This window comes from Sander lucioperca, chromosome 8 (assembly GCF_008315115.2).
Source record: "Sander lucioperca isolate FBNREF2018 chromosome 8, SLUC_FBN_1.2, whole genome shotgun sequence".
In the NCBI taxonomy this organism is placed as follows: domain Eukaryota; kingdom Metazoa; phylum Chordata; class Actinopteri; order Perciformes; family Percidae; genus Sander; species Sander lucioperca.
Genome location: NC_050180.1, coordinates 3,103,306 through 3,124,652, shown reverse-complemented (window position 1 = coordinate 3,124,652; position 21,347 = coordinate 3,103,306). Strand labels below are relative to the sequence as shown.

The 21,347-nt window shown below is 41.1% G+C and overlaps 2 protein-coding genes across 5 annotated transcripts in view; both read right to left on the bottom strand.

The window, feature by feature from the left end:
* Window positions 1-7,484, bottom strand: part of LOC116043184 (interferon alpha/beta receptor 1b-like) — a 36,270-nt gene extending 28,786 nt beyond the window's left edge. The window contains exon 1 of the mRNA XM_031289690.2: window positions 7,480-7,484. The gene's annotated coding sequence lies outside the window, so the exon portion shown is untranslated. The remainder of the gene's footprint in view (window positions 1-7,479) is intronic.
* LOC116043189 (interleukin-10 receptor subunit beta-like) lies at window positions 1,433-21,012 on the bottom strand. Of its 4 annotated transcripts, none has more exons than XM_036003821.1 (9): window positions 20,961-21,012; window positions 15,458-15,573; window positions 14,176-14,299; window positions 13,890-13,892; window positions 9,697-9,872; window positions 9,265-9,419; window positions 7,807-7,969; window positions 2,297-2,442; window positions 1,433-2,038 (listed from the first exon to the last, which is right to left on the bottom strand). In XM_036003821.1, the coding sequence occupies exons 2-9, from the start codon at window positions 15,513-15,515 to the stop codon at window positions 1,877-1,879; spliced, it is 987 nt and encodes a 328-aa protein (XP_035859714.1). In that variant the 5' UTR covers window positions 15,516-15,573; window positions 20,961-21,012; the 3' UTR covers window positions 1,433-1,876. The 4 variants fall into 4 exon arrangements, with proteins under 4 accessions (XP_035859714.1, XP_035859715.1, XP_035859717.1 ...); XM_036003822.1 differs by having other exon boundaries at window positions 15,458-15,570; window positions 20,964-20,985; XM_036003824.1 differs by lacking the exon at window positions 13,890-13,892.
* Between the last annotated feature and the right edge of the window lie 335 nt (window positions 21,013-21,347).

Genomic DNA, 21,347 nt, shown 5'->3' with positions numbered 1-21,347 from the left:
CTTCAGATTGCTAGCCTGGAAATCCAGACCCAAATCTGAAAGATTAAGGGTCTGGCAATGAGTAATGAAAATAGCCCAACTCGAGGGGCGGCACCAAGCATTTGAAAATCTCACTGTACGCAATTGGATAACACTACGACCAATCACAACAATACACGGGGTGACGTATCCAGAGCCCCATACGCTTAGCTACCAGCAGAGCTAACTGGTAGATTAAACTCTTAGCTACCAGCGGAGCTAACTGGTAGATTAAACTGTCGTCATCTGTTTAGCTCGCCTCTGGCCCGCCTATATCAGATACACCGATGTGATTGGTGCAGCTCGGCTACCAGGGCATAGTTAATGAGCATCATTACTCAATGCCAGAGTGACTCGCTGAGCAAATTCAAATTGTGCTCTCGCAAGAACTCGATTTCTAGGGTATCAGATTGCTACAATGAGGAAATGAAAACTATGTATGCTTTACAAAATGTGATGCCCATTAAAAACAGATTATGCCATTTTTTTTCAGTCCACATACATACTTGATAATACAGAATCATACACGGTTAAAGGGTAATTTTATTTTTATTTTATTTTTTAACCTGGACCCTATTTCCCCATGCATTGGTCCCTAAGACGCTAATGTGAACAAGAATCTTTGAAATCGTCCAGTATTGAGCGAGAACGCTGTAACCAGCAGCCGTGAACCGGGCTGCAGTGTAATCCTATAGGACAATTGTTCACCATGAGTTTGTGTCCACTAAAAGTTCTGTTATTGCCAATGCCAGGCTCAGATTATTATTCAAATTATTAGAAGTGTTAGACAACATTATGGAAAGGATCCCTACAGAGATAGACCTTTTTAACAGGAAACAGCTCCAAAATCGCCAAACCCACCAGACTCCATGTAAAAAAACAATACTTTAGTCATCATATTTCCACATGTAAATGGGTGAATTAAGTGTTTATTTCAACTAAACCAGAGTGGTGATTGTTGGAATAGTGAATGGTAATTTCGGGGCTGTTTTATGTTAAACAAAAAGTATCTTACTCTTTAACAAAAAGGTCTATCTCTGTAGGGATCCTTTCACTAATGTCAGACACTTAGAATAATAATCTGAGCAGTGGCAAAAACAGCACTTTTAGTGGACGAAATTGACGGTGCGCAACTGCCCGTTGACTTTACATTGCAGCTTGTTTTACTGACTGCCGACTGCAGCGGTCTTGCTTAATACTAGACTAATTTCAAAAAATGTTGTTCAGGCGCCCGGATAGCTCAGTTGGTAGAGCAGGCGCCCATATATAGAGGTTTACTCCTCGACGCAGCAGGCCCGGGTTTGACTCCGACCTGCGGCCCTTTGCTGCATATCATTCCTCCCCTCTCTCTCCCCTTTCATGTCTTCAGCTGTCCTGTTAATAAAGGCCTAAAAATGCCCAAAAAATGATCATAAAAAAAAATAAATAATAATAATTGTGTTCACATAGACACAAAAACGTGGGAAAGTAGGGTCCAGGTTGAAAAAACAAAAACAAAGTTACCCTTTAACAGTGGGGTGGGGGGGGGCATCTTATACCATTATGGCAGCTTAAATACTTAGTGCGGGCAGCTCTGCTGTACAGCACAAAAACAACATCATTTGGATGTGGTACCAATCTTGTACATGTCTCTGTGGCTTTGCCATCTAATCACTTCACAGTAACGCCTGCTCTGAGGAATAATATAGGACTGCTGCAGAATTTGCTTCTTTGTTTTCTAATACTCTTAAGTCAAGCAAGAATTGATTATTTCCCTGTTTCTCAGTGTCTTTGCAGTTGTCCCTGCTGATAATCTCCAACAGTCCCAACTTCTTTCATTGATTCTGTGCTTTCCAGCATTTCCCTGTTCCTAGCATCTCTATGTGGTGTCAGGCTGTTGGCTGCAGCTAGTCCCTGCTGCCTCCAGAGGGAGCCCTTCCTCCAGAATGCTGCCGTCTGCGATGATGCTGACCGGGTCAAAGATCTCCTTAGGTGGATGGGAGTTTCGCATGTCTAGGTAGTTGGGGTGTGCCAGCAGGTACTGTGGGGTGGGGGTGGGGGGAGAGAGAAAACTGGTTCAGGTTTGTGTTAAATTAACTAATTAAATACCTGTCTAAAGAATCCAAAAGAAGGGAAAACACTTCAAGACACCTGTGCATGAATGAATGAATGAATGAAAGGAGATCACGTTTTGTTGTTTGCCACATGCACGAAGATTTGACAGGGTCTGAGGGTGAATGAGTCATTCCAAACAACATGGTGCACACACATCCATGCAGACAAATATGAACATACGCACCTCTTTAAAGTGCTCAGGCAGTGCATCCTTTGGGCATAGAAAATGGGATATACGTTTCCGATACACAACTGCGACCACCACTACAGCCACTGCCATTGCCATGACGACGAACGTCACCACGGCTGCCACCCAGGGAGCCTCTTCTTCTGCAAAACATTCAGACCAAGGACAACAGAATTCAATTCAATTACATTTTATTTATAGTGTATATATATATATATATATATATATATATACAGACCCTTTCCAAAAAATTAGAATATCATGGAAAAGTTTATTTATTTCCATAATTCCATTCAAAACGTTAAACTTCCATAGATTATAGATTCAGGGCCCACAACTTAAATGATTTCAAGTATTTAGTTGTTTATTTGTACATAATTTGGGCTTCCAGCTCATAAAACCCACGAAAACAGGATTTCAAAAAATTAGAATACTGTGAAGAAATCAGCCCAAATTTTACAGGGCATGAATGTTTTAAACTGAGTGTCACACACTACTCATCTACTAAACTCAAAGCACCTGCACAGGTTTTCCCAGGTGTCATTAATTTGCTTCACTTTGGTTCCATTGTCTCAGTTAGGATCAATATGGGGAAAACTGCAGACTTGACAACTGGCCAGAAGACCATCACAGAGTGCTGTATCCAAGCATATCAATGGAAAGCCTAGTGGAAGGGCAAAATGTGGCAGGAGAAGATGCACCAGCAGAAGAGCTGACCGTGGGCTTCAGCGGATTATCAAACAGAGAAGATTCATGAATCTGGCAGAGATCCAGAAAGAGTGGAATGAGGCGGGAGTCACAGCTTCAAAAACCACCACATTCAGACGCATCCGGGAGATGGGCTACAACTGTCGGGTTCCTCGGGTCAAACCGCTTCTGAGCCTGAGCCAACGTAGGAAGCGTCTCAACTGGGCCAAGGAGAAGAAGGACTGGACTGTTGGCCAGTGGTCCAAGGTCCTCTTTTCCGATGAAAGTAAAGTGTGCCTTTCACTCGGGAATCAAGGGCCAAGGGTTTGGAGGAAGACGGGTGAGGAACAGAACCCAAGCTGCTTGAGGTCCAGTGTGAAATATCCACAGTCAGTCATGATTTGGGGTGCAATGTCCAGTGCAGGTGTTGGTAAACTCTGCTTTCTTAAATCCAAGGTCACCGCATCAGTCTACCAGAATGTTTTAGAGGACTTCATGATTCCTTCTGCTGAGGATCTGTATGGAGATGCACATTTCATCTTCCAGCAGGACATGGTCCAGGCCATACCGCCAGAAGCACCAAAACCTGGTTTGATGCCCATGCCATCACAGTGCTTGACTGGCCAGCCAACTCGCCGGACCTAAACCCCATTGAGAATCTATGGGGTATTATCAAGAGGAAAATGAGGGGCACCAGACCCAAAAACAAAGAAGAGCTGACAGCAAGCATCAAGGAAATCTGGGCTTCCATAACTCCCAGGCAATGCCACAGGCTGATTGCCTCAATGCCACGGCGCATCGAGGCAGTGATTAAGGCAAAGGGATTCCCTACCAAGTATTGAAGATTGACGTATCGTTTTGAAAGTACCATATTTTGATTGCTTTGATGTGATCCTAATTTCTTTTTTTTCTGCAAAAACTGAGAAGTAAATGGTGATTTCTTCACAGTATTCTAATTTTTTGAAATCCTGTTTTCGTGGGTTTTATGAGCTGGAAGCCCAAATTATGTACAAATAAACAACTAAATACTTGAAAATCGTTTAAGTTGTGGGCCCTGAATCTATAATCTATGGAAGTTTAACATTTTGAATGGAATGATGGAAATAAATAAACTTTTCCATGATATTCTAATTTTTTGGAAAGGGTCTGTGTGTGTATATATATATATATATATATATATATATATATATATATATATATATATATATATTTTTTTTTTTTTTTTGTACATGTATATTTATTGGTATTTTAGAAAGCAAACATTGTATAAAAATTCTAAAAAATATTACAGAAATAGTTTTTTAAAAACATTAACATACACAGACACAAACACAATAGGTCCTGTACGGTAGATAATCAGATTAGATAATGATCAAAGCTGCTCCACATACTTATTGACATCACACCTCGGGTAGTTATCATAGCTAAGAGTTAAGGTAAGAACCAAGGGGATATGTATTGCCTAGCTTCTACTATATCAATGAAGGGCTGGCAACTTGGCAAGTCTTACAAAATGTTTCAACAGAACGTATACCTGAGTTTTTCCAGTTTTAGGGGTTGCATAACTAGCATGGCTCCGCCCTCCTACGTACTTCTGCTCATTTTTCATTTCGCTTCAGTACTCCCAAGGTGGTAAATGTCTCCTCACAACCTGAACCTCCTATGGCGCCATTTTGATACTAATAGGCACTCACCCCCCGTTAGCATTCCATTGACTGCCATTCATTTTGACGCCACTTTGACAGCAAATAACTTTACATCTGAAGAGTTTAAAGACTCTATTTGTCCATTGTTTATTTCTAAAGAAACACGACAATGTATAAAATGCTCCATTACCTTGTATCTCACGTTATGGCTCCGCAGCAGATGTTTTTGTAAAAATAGGCTAACAATTGGGTCATAACCACGAGACTTACTGTCGCATAGTAGAGGAATTACCGTACAGGCAGGAGAAGCTCGCAGGCAGTTTCGTCTCACATTAGCGGTTTAAGTTTAATTACTAATTTTAACTAGCATTTTAGTTAGCAAAAATTAGCCTGTGCCTATGTTATCTCCTAACATATACCTACGCTCTCCGTCTCTGCAAGATTGGGAATGATTGAGATTTCTCTTGGCATAGCTACCAGAAGACTTCCAACTTTCAGTTGGAGGCTGCGCAGTAACGCTAGCCATCACCGGAAAAGTGCTTCTAATATCCTTCACTGGGCTCCGTCCAGAGCAACGGGATCTGTTGGTCCATTATATATATGTCAATGATCCCGACCATGTGAACGCTGGCAGTCAGAAAAACTACGTAATCACAGGGGTGGCCCCTGTTATTCCCAGGTGGCATGAATGCAGCATTAGTCTGTGTTTGCGGTATATTCTTGGGTTTTCTCGACCAAAGTTTTTGGCGGTCCAATCAGCGAACAGAGGAAGTGGCTGAGAACGATGACGTTGAGGACGTGAGCTAGAAAGATGCGAGCGAAGCCATTCGGTCCGTTGTGGCAACGCTGCCGAATATCCAGAAGTTAAAGCCTGAGCAAGAACAATCTTTGCTGAGTTGTGTTGGTGGCCATGATGTTGTGGCCCTCCTCCCCACGGGGTTCAGGAACAGTTTTATTTTCCAGCTCGCTCCGTTAATGGTGAAGGAGATGGATAAGGCTAACACTAGTGGTGCTAATGCTAATAGCCTTGACCAGAGGTGCCCAAATTCTTTCATATGAAGGGCCAAAAATGTATCTGGATGAAAGGCCACGGGCCAAAAAGTAAATGTTGATTTTATGAGAAGATTTATTATATTTTATAGAAAATTAACATTAAAAATCTGAAATAAATGCTCTTTAATCTGCATTTATCTCCCATATTACAGAACATATACAGTTATTTATCACTTGCAGTAGTGGGAGACATGAGCCCTGTCCTTGGTTTCAAAAGTCTTTCAACATTCTGCTCCAGCTGACTTCCTAAATGTTCTTTCATCAGTGGGCCACGGCCTCCATCGCTCCATCTGGCTGACGTTAGCACAGCTCACGGCACCAAGAGAGAAGAAATACCCTCATTTTTGTAACTTTTCGTAGATAAAATTTACGTGCGTAATTCAATAAGGAAGTTTAACAGCACTGTGCTGTAAAACTCAGATTAAGAACTTTTTAGCTGCACAAAACAAAGTTTTCAAAATCTCGTATCATTACAGTTAGCATTTTACAGCACTTTCAAAATAAGAGGAGAATAAGCATGAGCATGTCAAATGTCATGGGGGGCCAAAAAAAGAGAGCATGGACCAAACTTGGCCCGCGGGCCCCAAATTGGGCAGCCTTGGCCTTGACGGTCTCCCCTCTTGTTGCACATGCGCATGACATATGTCACGAAGTTAGCGATTGGTTATGGCAGATCCAGAGTGGCTCTGGGCAGATCCAATAGTTTAAAATTTCTACAGAATACCCGCCTTCAAGGAAGTTAACACTTGTCAATGGAGAGTGGCCAGACTCTCTGGACAAATGAAATGTACCAGAGTCTGGTAGGACCAGGGTAATGTACCAGAGTCTGGTAGGACCAGGCTAATGTACCAGAGTCTGGTAGGACCAGGCTAATGTACCAGAGTCTGGTAGGACCAGGCTAATGGACCAGAGTCTGGTAGGACCAGGCTAATGTACCAGAGTCTGGTAGGACCAGGCTAATGGATCAGAGTCTGGTAGGACCAGGCTATTGCATAACGTCTTTGATCAACGTAGTAAAAGTGGGAGGTTGTGCCTGTTTCCAGTTCAATAGAATTCATCTACGCACTAGAAGGGTTATGCATCGTGCAACCGAGAGAGAGGGTCCTGTAAGAGGACAGTCCTCTCCCAGTACTCCAAATACAGCAAACACTGGGTTGGGTTTAACCACGTGTCCCAGAATATCAGACAAAGTTTTAAATATCGAGTCCCAGAAACTGAATAACTTTGGGCACAACCAGAAAAAGTTCCCAAACGAGGCAGGAAATATCCCACACCGGTCAAATAGATTATATTTTTGATTTGAACCTGTAAATAAAGTTTCAGTTTATTTCATCCTGTGAAGGGCTCATTGCATGGGTGGATACTGATCTTTTCAGTGTCTCTTTCAAAAGCAACCCAAAGATTGCTTTTAAAAGGAGACATGCATTAATAAATAATAATAATAATAAATCGAGATCAGTTTCCACCCAAGAGTCCTTCACAGGATGAAATAAACAAAGTGCGCCCGAAATATCCAAAGAGCACCTGTACCTGAATACAATACAAGAAAGGCAGAGCAGCGCTTCCACTCCTTTGTCTGCATAGGTTCAGTTTAGTTTTAGATTGACTTGAAGGTTTTAGTTTTCATTTAGTTTCAGTTTAGTAAAATATTTTTCACTGCTAATTTTCACTGCTTAATTTACTACAACAACACTGTATTTCTGTAATAATATGTGATTTAGGTGACACACACACACACACACACACACACACACACACACACACACACACACACACACACACACACACACACACACACAGGTCCATAATGACGACTGGGTTGGGGATCAACGGTTGTATAAATGATATTGGTGAACATATATCCCAATTTAGGTTTATTACACATTGGCTGCAACTTGGACAAAGGCTTTGCAAAATGACAAGGATGATCTGTATTGCTTTACTGCTTCATTATTGCCATCATTGTAAATCCCAATGGAACACACACACAATGACAACAAAGATTTTTCATTACAGTATGTATTTTTGTACTGTATATATGCAAACAGAAATGATGGACAGAGATTCACAGCAGGCCACCTGCTGTGCTTTTACAAATAAACAAATGAAAAAGGTGCTCACCGATGGTGGTGCTCTCACAAACAACTGCGCTGGGCACGCTGTGGGTGGGGTTGGGGTTGGGGTGCTTCTCTGTGCTGATCTGGACTTGGACACAGTACGTGGTCCAGGGGTCCAGGTCGCTAAGAACCACCCGGTTTTGCTGCACGTTGCTGATGCTTCGGTTCTGCAGGAAGAACAGAGAGGGGGTCAGGTGTGCAGTAGTCTCGCATAACCAGACCTTCCTCCACAGTGCTGCCGAGGAGGGTCTGGCTAGTCCACACAGCATTCCAGGATGGGAGAAAAACGTGCTCTGGTTTATTGGCATTTCTTTAAACCAATCACAATCATCTTGGGCGGTGCTAAGCACCAGAGATTTTGCCTCTGCAAAATAGCCTCTGGAAGGAACTTGTTTTGGTGGAACACGTGTACGTTCAAAAGTAGTTTTAGTCGTTCAACAGAAAACTCCAAAAGATTGGACAGATAGTCTAGCTAGCTGTCTGGATTTACCCTGCAGAGACCTGAGGAGCAGTTAACCATAGTCCTCAGAAATCCACCAGAGGTTAGAATTACAACTCAAAGGACGCGGTGGGAAACAGACATCCGGACAAAAAGAGGGACATCCGGCAGAATTTCAGACGGCACCGGAGCAATCCTGGAAGTGGAATGTTGTGGATCTAGACTAGGTATACAGGAGCTAGCCGACAGGACACCACAGAGACAGCAGGGTGAGAGGACAGACAAACAGAACTGGTGATCTCATTCTCCACCACAAACAGATGATAATCTTCTGACGGGCTTTTGGTTTTAAATGCAGCTTGTTAAATAAAAGACAGAAAACACAATTTAACTCAATTAAATCACAGTACGTGACATGCAGGACATGGCCAAGATAAATAGGAACTGAAACGAAAAAAACAAAAACATCAGATTTTATGATAAATTGTCAACTAATAAATTAGTCATTCTTTAATGGAAAAAAGTAAAGAATTTCTGATTCCAGCTTGTTAAATATGAATATGTTCTAGTTTCTTCTCTCCTCTGTGACAGTAAACTGAATATCTTTGAGTTGGGGACAAAACAAGACATTTGAGGACGTCATCTTGGGCTTTTTGGGAAACACTGATCCACATTTTTTTTTTACTATTTTCTGACATTTTATAGACCAAACAACTAATTGATTAATCGAAGAAAATAATCGACAGATTAATCGTCTATGAAGATAATCGTCAATTGCAGCGCTACCAGCTACCAAAACAAAGATAAGAGAAGCTCATATTACAACACATACCGGATTCTTGATGTAGTGAAAAAATGTCAAAGATACACGAACAATGGTGTGACATCACTTTGGCTGTGCAGACACTCACAACCCATCACGGACGCATCAAGCATAACTAGCATTAAATGTCAAATAGTTGTTTGCTGCTATATTAATGTTCTGAATGTCGTATGCAGCACCTTTAAACCAATGCACCACACCTTTTTCTTCTGGCCGTCCTTCCAGTAGGTGATGTTGTAGGTGGCCAGGTTGTAAACATCTCGGAGTGAAGAGATCCTGAACACTGGATCTTTGATGCTGGCTTCGATAGTAGCCCCGTTGGAGAAGAGAGAGACATCGGGCGCACCGATGACGGCTGAGAAAGAGAGAGGAAGGAGTTAACAAAGCTTAAAGCTGTGCTTCTCAACCTGGGGAATGGTTTTGACATTATCGTCTGTAAAAGTGATATAATTTGCCTTAGAATAGATTTATTTATTCGAAACGGTACTGGTATTTTCTGTGCTATTTTTCCATTGGATGAACACATTTTTAAGTTTTAACGGGAGGGCATAACACACCTCACCCCTGGCCCTTTGCGTCATTGTTCAGTGTTTTACAGTGACAAGCCATGAAAACAGAGAGTTTCTACTCACTATCTCTGTCCAAGGCAATTTGGTTGCTTTCCACCCAGGCGGAGCTCTCTGTCCCCAGCTGCACCCGCACTCTGCCTGTATACTTTCCATACTCAGATATGGAGTCCTTGAGGTTAGTCAAGTCACATTCAAGGGTGGAGATGTTCACACAGCCCACATTGTAGCCCAGGATGGAGCTGTGGACAAAACACAGTGCTGCTGTTACAGATGTGCCAGTGGTGATTTCAGCGTCACTGTCAGGTGTGTTTGTGATGACAAGTTAGAAAAAGAACAGCAATGACAAAACCCCCGTTCAACGGTGAGCTTGACAGCAACACAGTGTGTGGTGCATGTGTCAGTGTGTGCATGTGTGTAAATACTTTTGACACAAAGATGTCTACTTAAGACCTGAGGCCTGTACTACGAAGCAAGATTTGGCGTTAACGAGGTAACTTCAGGTTCAACTTAGGGTTTTCAACCGTTGTAAAAGCACTGCCTACTGACCAATCAATACTCGATTGATAACGGCGTCACCGCAACCGGTAGAAATTAGGACGGTAAGATCAGGCGGAACTCGGTGCGCGGAGAGAGAGAGAGAGAGGGAGAGAGGGGTTGAGAGGGATGCGCTCATAAAAGTTAAAGCATTTAGAGACCGACAACCCCGTTAACATGCCCTGATGGGTATTTTGAAATATATAGATTTTAATGGGAGGGAATTACATATAGGCTATCTGCATCTTGAGCCGTGTGTTGCCAAATGCGCACATCGGTTTGAATTATGTTTTTATATATTTTATTTGCTCTCACATCGCTTCCCCTGCCAGGGTTGCAACTGAAATAATAGGCTAAAGCAATGACAGTTTATGGAAAGCACAAGTGTAATTATGGCATCTATAGTTCCTGACTGATGGGGAAGATATTGATAAACGTTGTGATTTACGCATTTACAGCGTCGGCTATTTTTTTGCCAGCTTTCCTCTTGTTTTAGGAAGCAGCGACTGTATTGCATTTTGCCTGTAAAACGGTGTCTGTGTTCTTCATATTTATGTAGAATTATAATTTGCTCTTCTTATATACAATATGCAGCTCTGGTAGATTTTTGCGATTGGTCGTGCTGTGCAAACACCGCCTCTTTTATGTGAACGCGCGCGCGTCGCTGGATTGGGAAACCCTGAGTTGATTGAACTAGTTGTTAACCACCGTTGTGATACAGCTTATGCCGGGCCGTGGTTGTTAGGGTTAGTGAAGCCGGGTAACTGAAATAAATCCAGGGCATGTTGATCTGGATTCATAGTACAGGCCTCTGATCATACATCAACACATACTGTAACACACTGATTGAGGCTATGACCCCCATGTTAGCAAGTTACACATCCAGCAGTTACAGAGCAACATTAACATTCATTTGGAGATGTGTTTGTGTCCACCTGATGAATGTGATTAAGTCCAATATTTACTTTTATTTAGCTCAGTTTTGGTCTCCACCATCTCCTGAGGAAAATATGTGCAATCTAAGAAATATGTTGTATGACTGTATATTTTTGAACAGAAATGGTCCATAGAACTTGATTCACAGTTGTATTTTAGTTTTTTTACATTTCGAATTGTATAATTTGTGCTCCGACAACTTTGGTCGGCCACGGAGGTTGGCTTTGGAGAGGTTGTCACTTTTTTTTACCTTTTCAAAGCTCTTTACGACATTTTTGTCAGGTTTTTTCAACCTTTTTCTGATGCTTCTGTTGCCTTTTTTAACAGTTGTCGCTTTTTTCCGACATTTGGGAAGTTTTCTTCAACATTTTCAGAAGTTTATAACTGAGCAGCATCTGTGAGAGAATTTTAAATAACAGAATATATTCTGTATTTTTACTGTAGCTACACACAAACTTTCCTTTTTTAAATCACGGGGCAAAGTCCGGGTAATGAGCTGCCAGAACTTTTTCTGTTATTTTACGGATTTATTTCTTAGAGTGTGTCTCTTTAGCTGCTAAATGCTCCACTATGTTCACCAGCGAGTCTCCCACTGTGTGTAGTGGGTTTATCGGAGCGATTTCACTGAAAACAGCTGCTGCGGTTGGAAACGAGGTTGATGAGAATGTGGTTTTCTTGTTTTCTCTCTTTTTAGATCTGTTTTGCTCAACACTACCTAGGAAAATATCTATCTCTTTAGCTTCTAGATGTTCCACTCAGCAGCTGCCATCTTTCTTTGTCTGCCCACAGCTGGAAACAAAGTCAACTATAGCTGAAAGTGTGGGCCAGAAAACCAAAATCGACCACAAAGCTGTGTAGATCTGAGGGGAGCAGCAGAGCCAGGCGATACTTCGCTGTGGGTTCCTCACTATGAGCGACCCCCTTCACATTGCCCGTAGTCATTTGATCTCCTGTTTATACAAAAATATTGATTATTGCAGCTTTATTCCAGCAGCAGTCAGACTCTTTAATACAACATTATAATGTAGCACTGCTAGCTGATTCTGCAACATGAGCCATCACTTGACAATATTCTGCACTATGCATATTTATTTATTTATTACTCTCCTACTGTGTGCAATGTCATTACAATTCATCCGCACCTTACTCATCTGTGTGTGTGTGTGTGTGTGTGTGTGTGTGTGTGTGTGTGTGTGTATATATATATATATATATATATATATATATATTACCTGTCTGTTATAATAAAGGTGTTTATTGTGTACATATTTCTATTATTATTATTATTATTATTATTATTATTATTATTATTATTACTCTTATTCTATTTTTTCTATTTCTTATAATACTTTTTGTATATTTTTCCTATGTCTGTTTAATGTGTATTTGTGTTAATCTGATGTGTGTGAATTTTTCTTTTGAGCTGCTGTAACAAGGTGGGATTAATAAAGTCTATCTTATCTTTAAATGCCTAACCCATGTCGGCATAATTCGGCCAATCACTTCTAAAATACTAGAACCCAAAATGAAAACAAAATTCTGAGATCTTTTCTAGTTTCTTCTCTCCTCTGTGACAGTAAACTGAATATCTTTGAGTTGTGGAAAAAACAAGACATTTTAGGGCGTCATTTTGGCATTTGGGAAACACTGATCCACATTTTTCACCATTTTTTGACATTTTATAGACCAAAACAACTAATCCATTAAAGAAAGAAAATAATCCACGGATTAATCGACAATGAAAGTAGTGGTTAGTTAGTAGCCCTACAGATTTGTCATTTACGTTAAAATGAACAACTATAATGCATCACCGACTCACTTATGTTACCCAGGTTGCACTGCGCAAGTCATATCGTCATAACTTAACGGTAAACTGTGGAAAGTAAATAAGAAACACTGAGCTCATAGTTTTCAGATTGGTGTGTCAGGAGGACAGCAATGTGTTTGCTCATTAGCTTCCTGTATACTGGGCAGATCAGTCCTCTTTCCCAGAAGAGAAAGTACTTCTGTACCACGCCACTCATAGGAAACGTTTCACTGGTCACAGTTTCTGTGTCGAGTGGCAGAGGGGGAGTGGGGCTTGACAGTAAGTGCTTAGTTTTTCAGTTAGTTAAAAAATGCCCCGCCGATAAAATCTGGCTGATAAAATCTGGCTGATAAAATCTGGCTGTTAAACCCAAAGCCCCAATACAAATACACAACAAAGCATTTACCAATCCAGCAACCTTTAGACCACATTAACCACATTTCAAATTTCTAATCATTAAAGGGTAACTTTGTTTTGTTTTTCCAACCTGGACCCTATTTTCCTATGTTTTGTGTCTAAGTGACTGATGGGAACAACAATCTTTGACATTGGTCCAGTATTAAGAGAGATCGCTGCAGTCGGCAGGGGCAAAACAAGCTACAATGTAACGTTAATGGGCAATTGCGCACCTTCAATTTTGTCCACTAAAAGTGCTTGTTTTGCCACTGACAGGCTCAGATTATTATTCTAAGTGCCTGACAACATTATGAAAGGATCCCTACAGAGATAGACCTTTTTGTTAAAGAGTAAGATCCTTTTTGTTAAACATGAAACAGCCCTGAAATCCCCCTCACCAAACTAAATTAACAGTAATTTTATCATTGTAAAACACACTCATTCAAAGTCAGCATGAACAAAATAAAACTATTAAAATTCATCATGGTTCATCTTTCCACTGTTCCAACAATCATCACTCTGGTTTGGTTGAAATAAACCCTTAATTCACCCATTTACATGTAAAAATATGCTGGCTCTATACACGCTAAAGTATTATTTATTTACATGGAATCTGGTGGGTTTGGTGATGGTGATTTCAGGACTGTTTCATGTTAAAAAAAAGGATCTTACTCTTTAACTAAAAGGTCTATCTCTGTAGGGATCCTTTCCATAATGCTGTCAGACACTTAGAATAATAATCTGAGCAAAAACAGCACTTTTAGTGGACACAAACTGACAGTGCACATTTGGCATTAGCACACTGACAAAGGAGCAACTGTTTGCAGAAGCACAGAGGGTTTTATAGGGTGAGATTAGTGTTGACTCACCTGTACTCAGTTGTGTAGAGCAGGCCGCTGGCTGGCTGGTCAGGTGGATCCCACCTCAGCACCAGGTTCATGTTATAGGAGGTCAAGCTCACGTTTGTGGGTGGGCTGAGGACTCCTGACACCACTGCACAGTCCACATCCAAATAGAATACGACACAAAGTTAGTATTATCACAGGTACACTCAGGGGTGGAAAAAGTATTCAGATCCCTTACTTAAGTAAAAGTACTAATACTGTAAAAACACTCTGTTACAGTAAAGGTCCTGCATTTAAAATGTTACTTAAGTAAAAGTATGTAAGTATCATCAGGAAAATGTACTTAAAGTAATAAAAGTAAAGAACTATCCTCCCATTTTAGAAAGTGTAAAGGATCCAACCAGTTGTGTGTTTAATGGTCTGATCATCTCAGCTGGACTTGTAGGCCGTTATATTGTTGGCTAGTTTACTTTACCTTACTTTTTTTTATAAACTACATGTGTTTCTTACTGTGTAAAGTAACTAGAAACTAAAGCTGTCAGATGAATGTAGTGGAGTAAAAAGTACAACATTTCTCTCTGAAATGTAGTGGAGTAGAAGTAGAAAGTGGCATGAAAAGAAAAGACTTAAGTAAAGTACAAGTACCTCAACATTTGGACTTAGGTACAGTACTTAAAGAGTAAATGTACTTAGTTACATTCCACCTTGGGTACACTCAGGAATGGAGAGAACGGTAAATGATCTTTTTATGCTAATCAAGAAGTACAAAAAGTGTACTTGAAGGTTTTCTGAATTGAATAAACCCCACAATAATATGAACTACTACTTGCTGTTGTCTTTATGATCACCATTGTGTCACCCTTTTCAAATGCATCTTCAGTAAGTAGCTACATGGTGAAAATCTCGATATGGCAAAAACACGTTGTTTCCAGGCTATTCAGACAATGTAAACTCAATCGAAAAGCCCTATGACAAAATATCCCTCAATACTGTAAGCTTGAATACTTTAAAACTTTTAAACATATCTGGGATGTTTTAAGTAGGTACTTGGCTGGGGATGTTCTAATATAAAGATGAACTGCAGTTACACGCACAGACGCGCGCGCGCGCACACACACACACACACACACACACACACACACACACACACACACACAGAGTATACTCAGCTGAATGATTAACAGAGTGATATAAGTAGATAGATACATAGAAGATAGTTCATCCTTAACTGCAGTTACAGTAATAACACACACACACACACACACACACACACCTCTCGGCTGAATGATTAACAGAGCGGTATTACCTCTGGATCCGCATAGTGTTGAAAACGTCAGGATAAAGGCAGAAATAGAGGCTGACATGATATCCCAAAGGCTCTTCTGTCAGTTTATAATGTAGTCCAGCGGCAGTGTGTGTGTGAGAGAGAGTCGTTCTCATTTATGAACTGTATTTCCTTGTAGCATTCTAATCTGACGAGAGAAGGGGGAGTCCGCGGAAACGAAACTGCTGCGCAGAAACCCCTGCGGCTTCGAGGAAGCAGCCTATCGGTGTCAGAGCCTACTGACAAGCCTCATGTGGGAGGTTCCGTTGACATATTATAAAAGGGAGGTTCCAGTGTCCAGATTTTGAATATTTGTCTGAAAATTTGTGTTGCGCACCTTCCAGGGGTTTTTTTTTTCCTCAACTTTATTGCAACAAAAAAACAACAACATTCAAATATAACATTTCAGACACGTACACGTAAAATATGATTTTGAAGAAATTGTTTTAACAAAAAATAGAGAGGTATGATTAAACAATATAAAATTACAATGAGGTACAATTAATAAACATTCTTCAAAAAGTACACCGTACAATGTGACAGTTTCGTTTGAGAGACTTAATATATTCATTGAGTTTACATAAGAAAGCAGTGAAATGGGGGGTACCATTTGTTGTTTTGCATTTATGTAAGTAAAATTTGCCAGATAAAACCAATAAGTTGACAATGAATTCAATGTTCATATTCTCATGTTCAAAATATTAAAAAAAAAGATATTCTTACATTCAATATTGATAGTATGATTGGTGTGGTATCTGATTATTTACCATTGTGATCTAAGTTTTTGGTATAAGGAGGATGTATGAACTTTACCCCACATTCACTGAGAACATCTGGAAATTGTTGACAAGAGTAGAGGTCCCCCCAAGACAGAAGAGATCTTTTTTGGAGTTGTGCCAGATAACAAGCATTGATTGGTCAGTTATCTGGTCCAATGGTATACTTACAAAATCACGTCCTATGCTAATACATATGGCCCTTAGCTCCACGTCATTCCCCCTTTCATGTCTCAGTTGTCCTGTCAATAAAGGCCTAAAAATAAAATCTCTTTAAAAGTCCCATGGCATGAAAATTTCACTTTGAGATTTTTTTAACATTAATATGAGTTCCCCCAGCCTGCCTATGGTCCCCCAGTGGCTAGAAATGGTGATAGGTGTAAACCGAGCCCTGGGTATCCTGCTCTGCCTTTGAGAAAATGAAAGCTCAGATGGACCGATCTGGAATCTTCCCTTTATGACGTCATAAGGGGAAAGGTTACCTCCCCTTTCTCTGCTTTGTCCGCCCAGAGAATTTGGCCCACCCATGAGAGAGAGAGAGAGACATCATGGCTTGAAAACAAGCAAAGTGGCAGTTGGTCAAGGCCACACCCCCACCCTCCACCTTGCCCCCCCCTCTCTCCTCCTCAATAGCTACAGACACAGAAATGGCACATCCTAAGGAAAGCTCATTGTGGGACTGGCTCTAGAGGCTGTAATTCTGGACCAAGGCTGAATTTCGGGAAAGAGACTTCAGATACAGTATTAGGGGACCACTAAGGCCTAAAAGAGACTTCAGATACAGTATTAGAGGACCACTAAGGTCTATATAAAAGAGACTTCAGATACAGTATTAGGGGACCACTAAGGCCTATATAAAAGAGACTTCAGATACAGTATTAGGGGACCACTAAGGCCTATATAAAAGAGACTTCAGATACAGTATTAGGGGACCACTAAGGCCTATATAAAAGAGACTTCAGATACAGTATTAGGGGACCACTAAGGTCTATATAAAAGAGACTTCAGATACAGTATTAGGGGACCACTAAGGTCTATATAAAAGAGACTTCAGATACAGTATTAGAGGACCACTAAGGTCTATATAAAAGAGACTTCAGATACAGTATTAGGAGACCACTAAGGCATCCAAAGAGCACCATGTCATGGGACCTTTAAAAAAAAAAAAAATTGCCATCGTCATGGGGCATCGGTCAGAATGCATCGGTCAGAATGCATAGGAAAAGCCACAGAGAAGTTCAGTCCATTCAATGAAGATTTATTCAATGAAGGTGGTGAGGCAAATGATAATGGATAACATACCATAACAGGATAGAACAGACACACATGGGTTGGAGGATCTGGGAAGAAACATAGAAATTAGAACTTAACAAAGTCAATATTCTGACATGTTCATCAAAGTAATTAGATAAATTAAAGCTGTCATTCAAATAGACACAATATCAAGAAATAAAGGCGCAAAGTAAAACTCATCTTACCAGCTGCCACCCCATGTGAAGGTGTAGAAAACAGTGACTGAGAGGGAGTGCAGTCTTTAAATAAGGAGTGACCAGGTGAACTCAATCAGGTAATTAGGGTGGAAACAAAAGCCAATCAGTTGTGAAAACAGGGGAGGAAAGGAAGTGAGGTACAGGAAGTGAGGTAAGTGTAGAAAGCAAGTGTCAAAATAAGATAAAAATAGGAATCTTTAGTACAGTAGGAACCGCTAAAAATAACACTACCTTGCCGTCCTCTCCACCTGAGTGAACACACTTTATTGGCTTAGAATTATGGCATATCAATCGCTAAAAACACTGCAAACTCACGGTCCTCTCTTCCCAATTTACAGCCCCCCTCTCTTGGCTTAAAGGTGCCCTGCCACACGTATTTCATTACTTTGTGGCGATGTCTGAAGTTCTACCATGGACTCTGTAACATTTTTTGTGTAAAAAATGCCTTGGTTACCTTGTTTCAAGCCATTGTATGGTATAGAAAGCCTGCAGGAAGACTCAGCTCGATTTGTGCCAGTTCTCATTAATATTCAACGACCTAAGCTGCTTGACTCTGATTGGCTAACAGCTAGCCAATAAGAGCCTGGCTGTCAGCATCCTTTACCCAGCTCAGGCAACACCACGTCAGACTGACCAGCTTTTGTAATTGGCCTGATTTCTCTGCTTATTTCTGTTCAGTGGCTAGAGCTGACAGAAGAGGTAGCTGTTCATTTTCACATTCACGACATAACACAAACACATATGGACCTGATATATGTCAAAAAATACAAGTAAAAACGGTTTTGTGTGACAGGGCACCTTTAAAATAACTCACCATTGTCGGCTACGGTCGCTGAACAGGCTACACGTTGTAAGCAGCCTGGCTACTAGCAACTGCGAGGAGGAGGGGGAGGGGGGCTGTGCGAGATCACGGAAGGCTTGTATCTTGTGGATGCGCAGACAGTGTTGTCATTACTTAGAGTTCCTCATAGGGGCTTCAGAAACTACACACTACAGCTTTGAATTTATGCTAACTTGATTTTAGGGCTAATGCTTTTTTCTTTTCAAAACCTTTAGTGCCTTCTCACGGTGTTACAGATTGTGGGCAGAGTGCCTATAGAGGGATTCTGCACCCTGGCATTTCAATTTCAAACGCAGGACTTTCTCTGAAAGTGGTAAGGGCTGGGGCAGAATTTTGCATCTGATGAGGCCCAGCGAGCTAATCAATGGAGCAGTATGTGCTCATTCATTTGGTCTATCTGTATTTATGGTTTTATTTAATGCAGCTACTGATAGTTTTCTATTTTTTCATGTGAACAGTTTAGCAAGCATGCATACTGTGGCTGACGTTCCACCACGGGTCAATCTGATCGGTGAGACATTTGTGTGTGTGTGTGTGTGTGTGTGTGTGTGTGTGTGTGTGTCGCCTGAGTGACACTCTCATGGATGTGCGAATAGTAAAGAGACCCCTGTCACAGAGCCTAATTGTCTTTCAGACCACGAGGTGAGTTTGAATCATATGAGAATATTCTGTTTAATGTTTATTTCAGTGTGTCTTAACATAAAGCCGCTGCAGATCTCTCCTGGGTGCGAGACGCCTTCTCATGGATGTGTGAATAGTTAAGAGACAGCCGCTGTTGTTTTGCATCCTCGTGTGAATAGTAAAGAGACCCCTGCCACAGACCCAGATTCTCTTTCAAACCACGACGTGAGTTTGAATCATCTGAGAATATTTTTTTCATATCTGAAGTTTTTTTTATTATTGTTTAATGGTTGTGGATGTGTGTGATTTACAGATTCTCAGGCTAAACCAGATCTCTTCTATGTGTATGGCAGTATGACTGAGCGATTAAAAAAAAAAAAAAAAAAAAAAACGTTTTTGAGTGGTACGACAGTTCGCAATGAAACATTTGATTTTCAAACAAAGATTCGACAATACTGTGTTTATGATGTGGCCGTTTTCAGCGGGCATGTTAGAGGGATGTGTGTTTACAATCATGCATGCCAAGGCGCCCAGAAAATTTGTTTTATTACGGATTCTAGTTAGTTCTATAGTATGCATTGGTTAAGTAGTAATCCAGAAGTAGCTTGTCTCCTGTTTGATATCAAAAACAGAATAACATATCAGGTTAACCGTGCGAGGCAAAGGGTTTCTGAAACGAGTTTCCAACCTGACAAACATGTTTCAATTAGGGATGCAATGAATCCAGGATTCAGCTTCGGATTCAGCCAAATATTGGGCTTTTTGACAGGGGTCGGTTTCTGCCGAACCTTAGAATTTTTTTCCACCGAACCGAATCCTACGCTTACGCTACGCTGGTCGACGTAATGGTGGTGCCATTGATTACGGGAAGGTGTTTACGTAGGTGGAGCGTTCAATGCAGTAGGCTGTGAGAAAGTGGAAATGGAACTGGTGAGCAGAAAAAGTGTAGTTTGGCAGAACTTTCAGTCAAAAGAAGGCCATTCAAGTCCAGCTACATGTTCAATTTACAATGCCGATTTGTCTCGTGGTGGCGAGGACCCTAAACACTACACAACATCACAGCTGTTACAACATTTGGTATGAAACATCCGAAAGAATACGAGTTGTGCATGAAGGAATCTACAGACAGCAGCCAAAATGCAGCAACTTCAGGTAAATAAAATGAAAAATACACTGCTGGACGTTGTTTACTGTGTTAATGGACTGAGGATGGGAGGAGGATTCGGTATTCGGTTTCCGATTCGGAAGAATCTTAACCAGTGAATTCATTATTCGGCCAAACCCCAAAAATCTGGATTTTTAATTAGTGAAGCATTTCCTGAACACCGTCCATCGTGCTCCAAGTTAAAACAATAAGGTGTCCCCGACAGCAAAATCTGGGTGGGATATGGCCAGAGATCTGTCTGGTAAGTGACGACTGGTGGTTTGTATCACTGAGAGACTAATACTCTCTTGTGTACTGCCCTCTCTGAAATGTGGTTGAACAGGCCCTGCAGGGTAAGACTGTCCATCAGCAAACAGACAAATAAACTCTGTGCCAAAGTGTTCAAAATTAAATGGATTACGTGCAGGGCTTTAAATTGACACCTGCCAACCCCCCCAAATGCGGGTAAAAATAAACTTTGGAGGGTAACATTGTAAACTTACTAGCCAATTTGGCCGGTGATGAATTAAGCGAACAACACTGCGTTTGTTTGAACGGCAGGCTGCAGAAAACAAGTCAGTGTTTCCAGATTGGTCTGTTTTCTGGCATGAAATATGTGTGTGTGTGTGTGTGTGTGTGTGTGTGTGTGTGTGTGTGTGTGTTTGGCTTGGAAAATGCAAGCTTTATCTGGCAACAGTACTTATCCTACAATTTCCCATGAACACTATGGGCCCTATCTTGCACCCGGCACAGCGCAGCGCAAAGTCAGACGCAAGTGTCTTTGCTATTTTAAGACCGTCCAGCGCCCACGTTGTTTAAATAGCAAATGTACCTGCACCCATCTGTGGCCCATGGGCGTGCTGGTCTTACAGGGAGGTGTGTTCAGGTGAATTCTGGGCATTTTGCTATCTTGAGGCAGCGGGAAGTGATCACGCCATTGAGCAACAAAAACCTGGTCTAAAGTCAATAGCGCATTTCTTTAGCATTAAAGTTAAAGAAG

Bases quoted from the DNA above. Each gene is read 5' to 3' on its own strand.
- LOC116043189 (XM_036003821.1), bottom strand. From the start codon at position 15,515: ATGTCAGCCTCTATTTCTGCCTTTATCCTGACGTTTTCAACACTATGC. The intron at 14,300-15,457 runs GTAATACCGCTC...TGGACTGTGCAG, and splicing joins AACACTATGCGGATCCAGAG to TGGTGTCAGGAGTCCTCAGC. The intron at 9,420-9,696 runs GTGAGTAGAAAC...TCTCTTTCTCAG, and splicing joins AATTGCCTTGGACAGAGATA to CCGTCATCGGTGCGCCCGAT.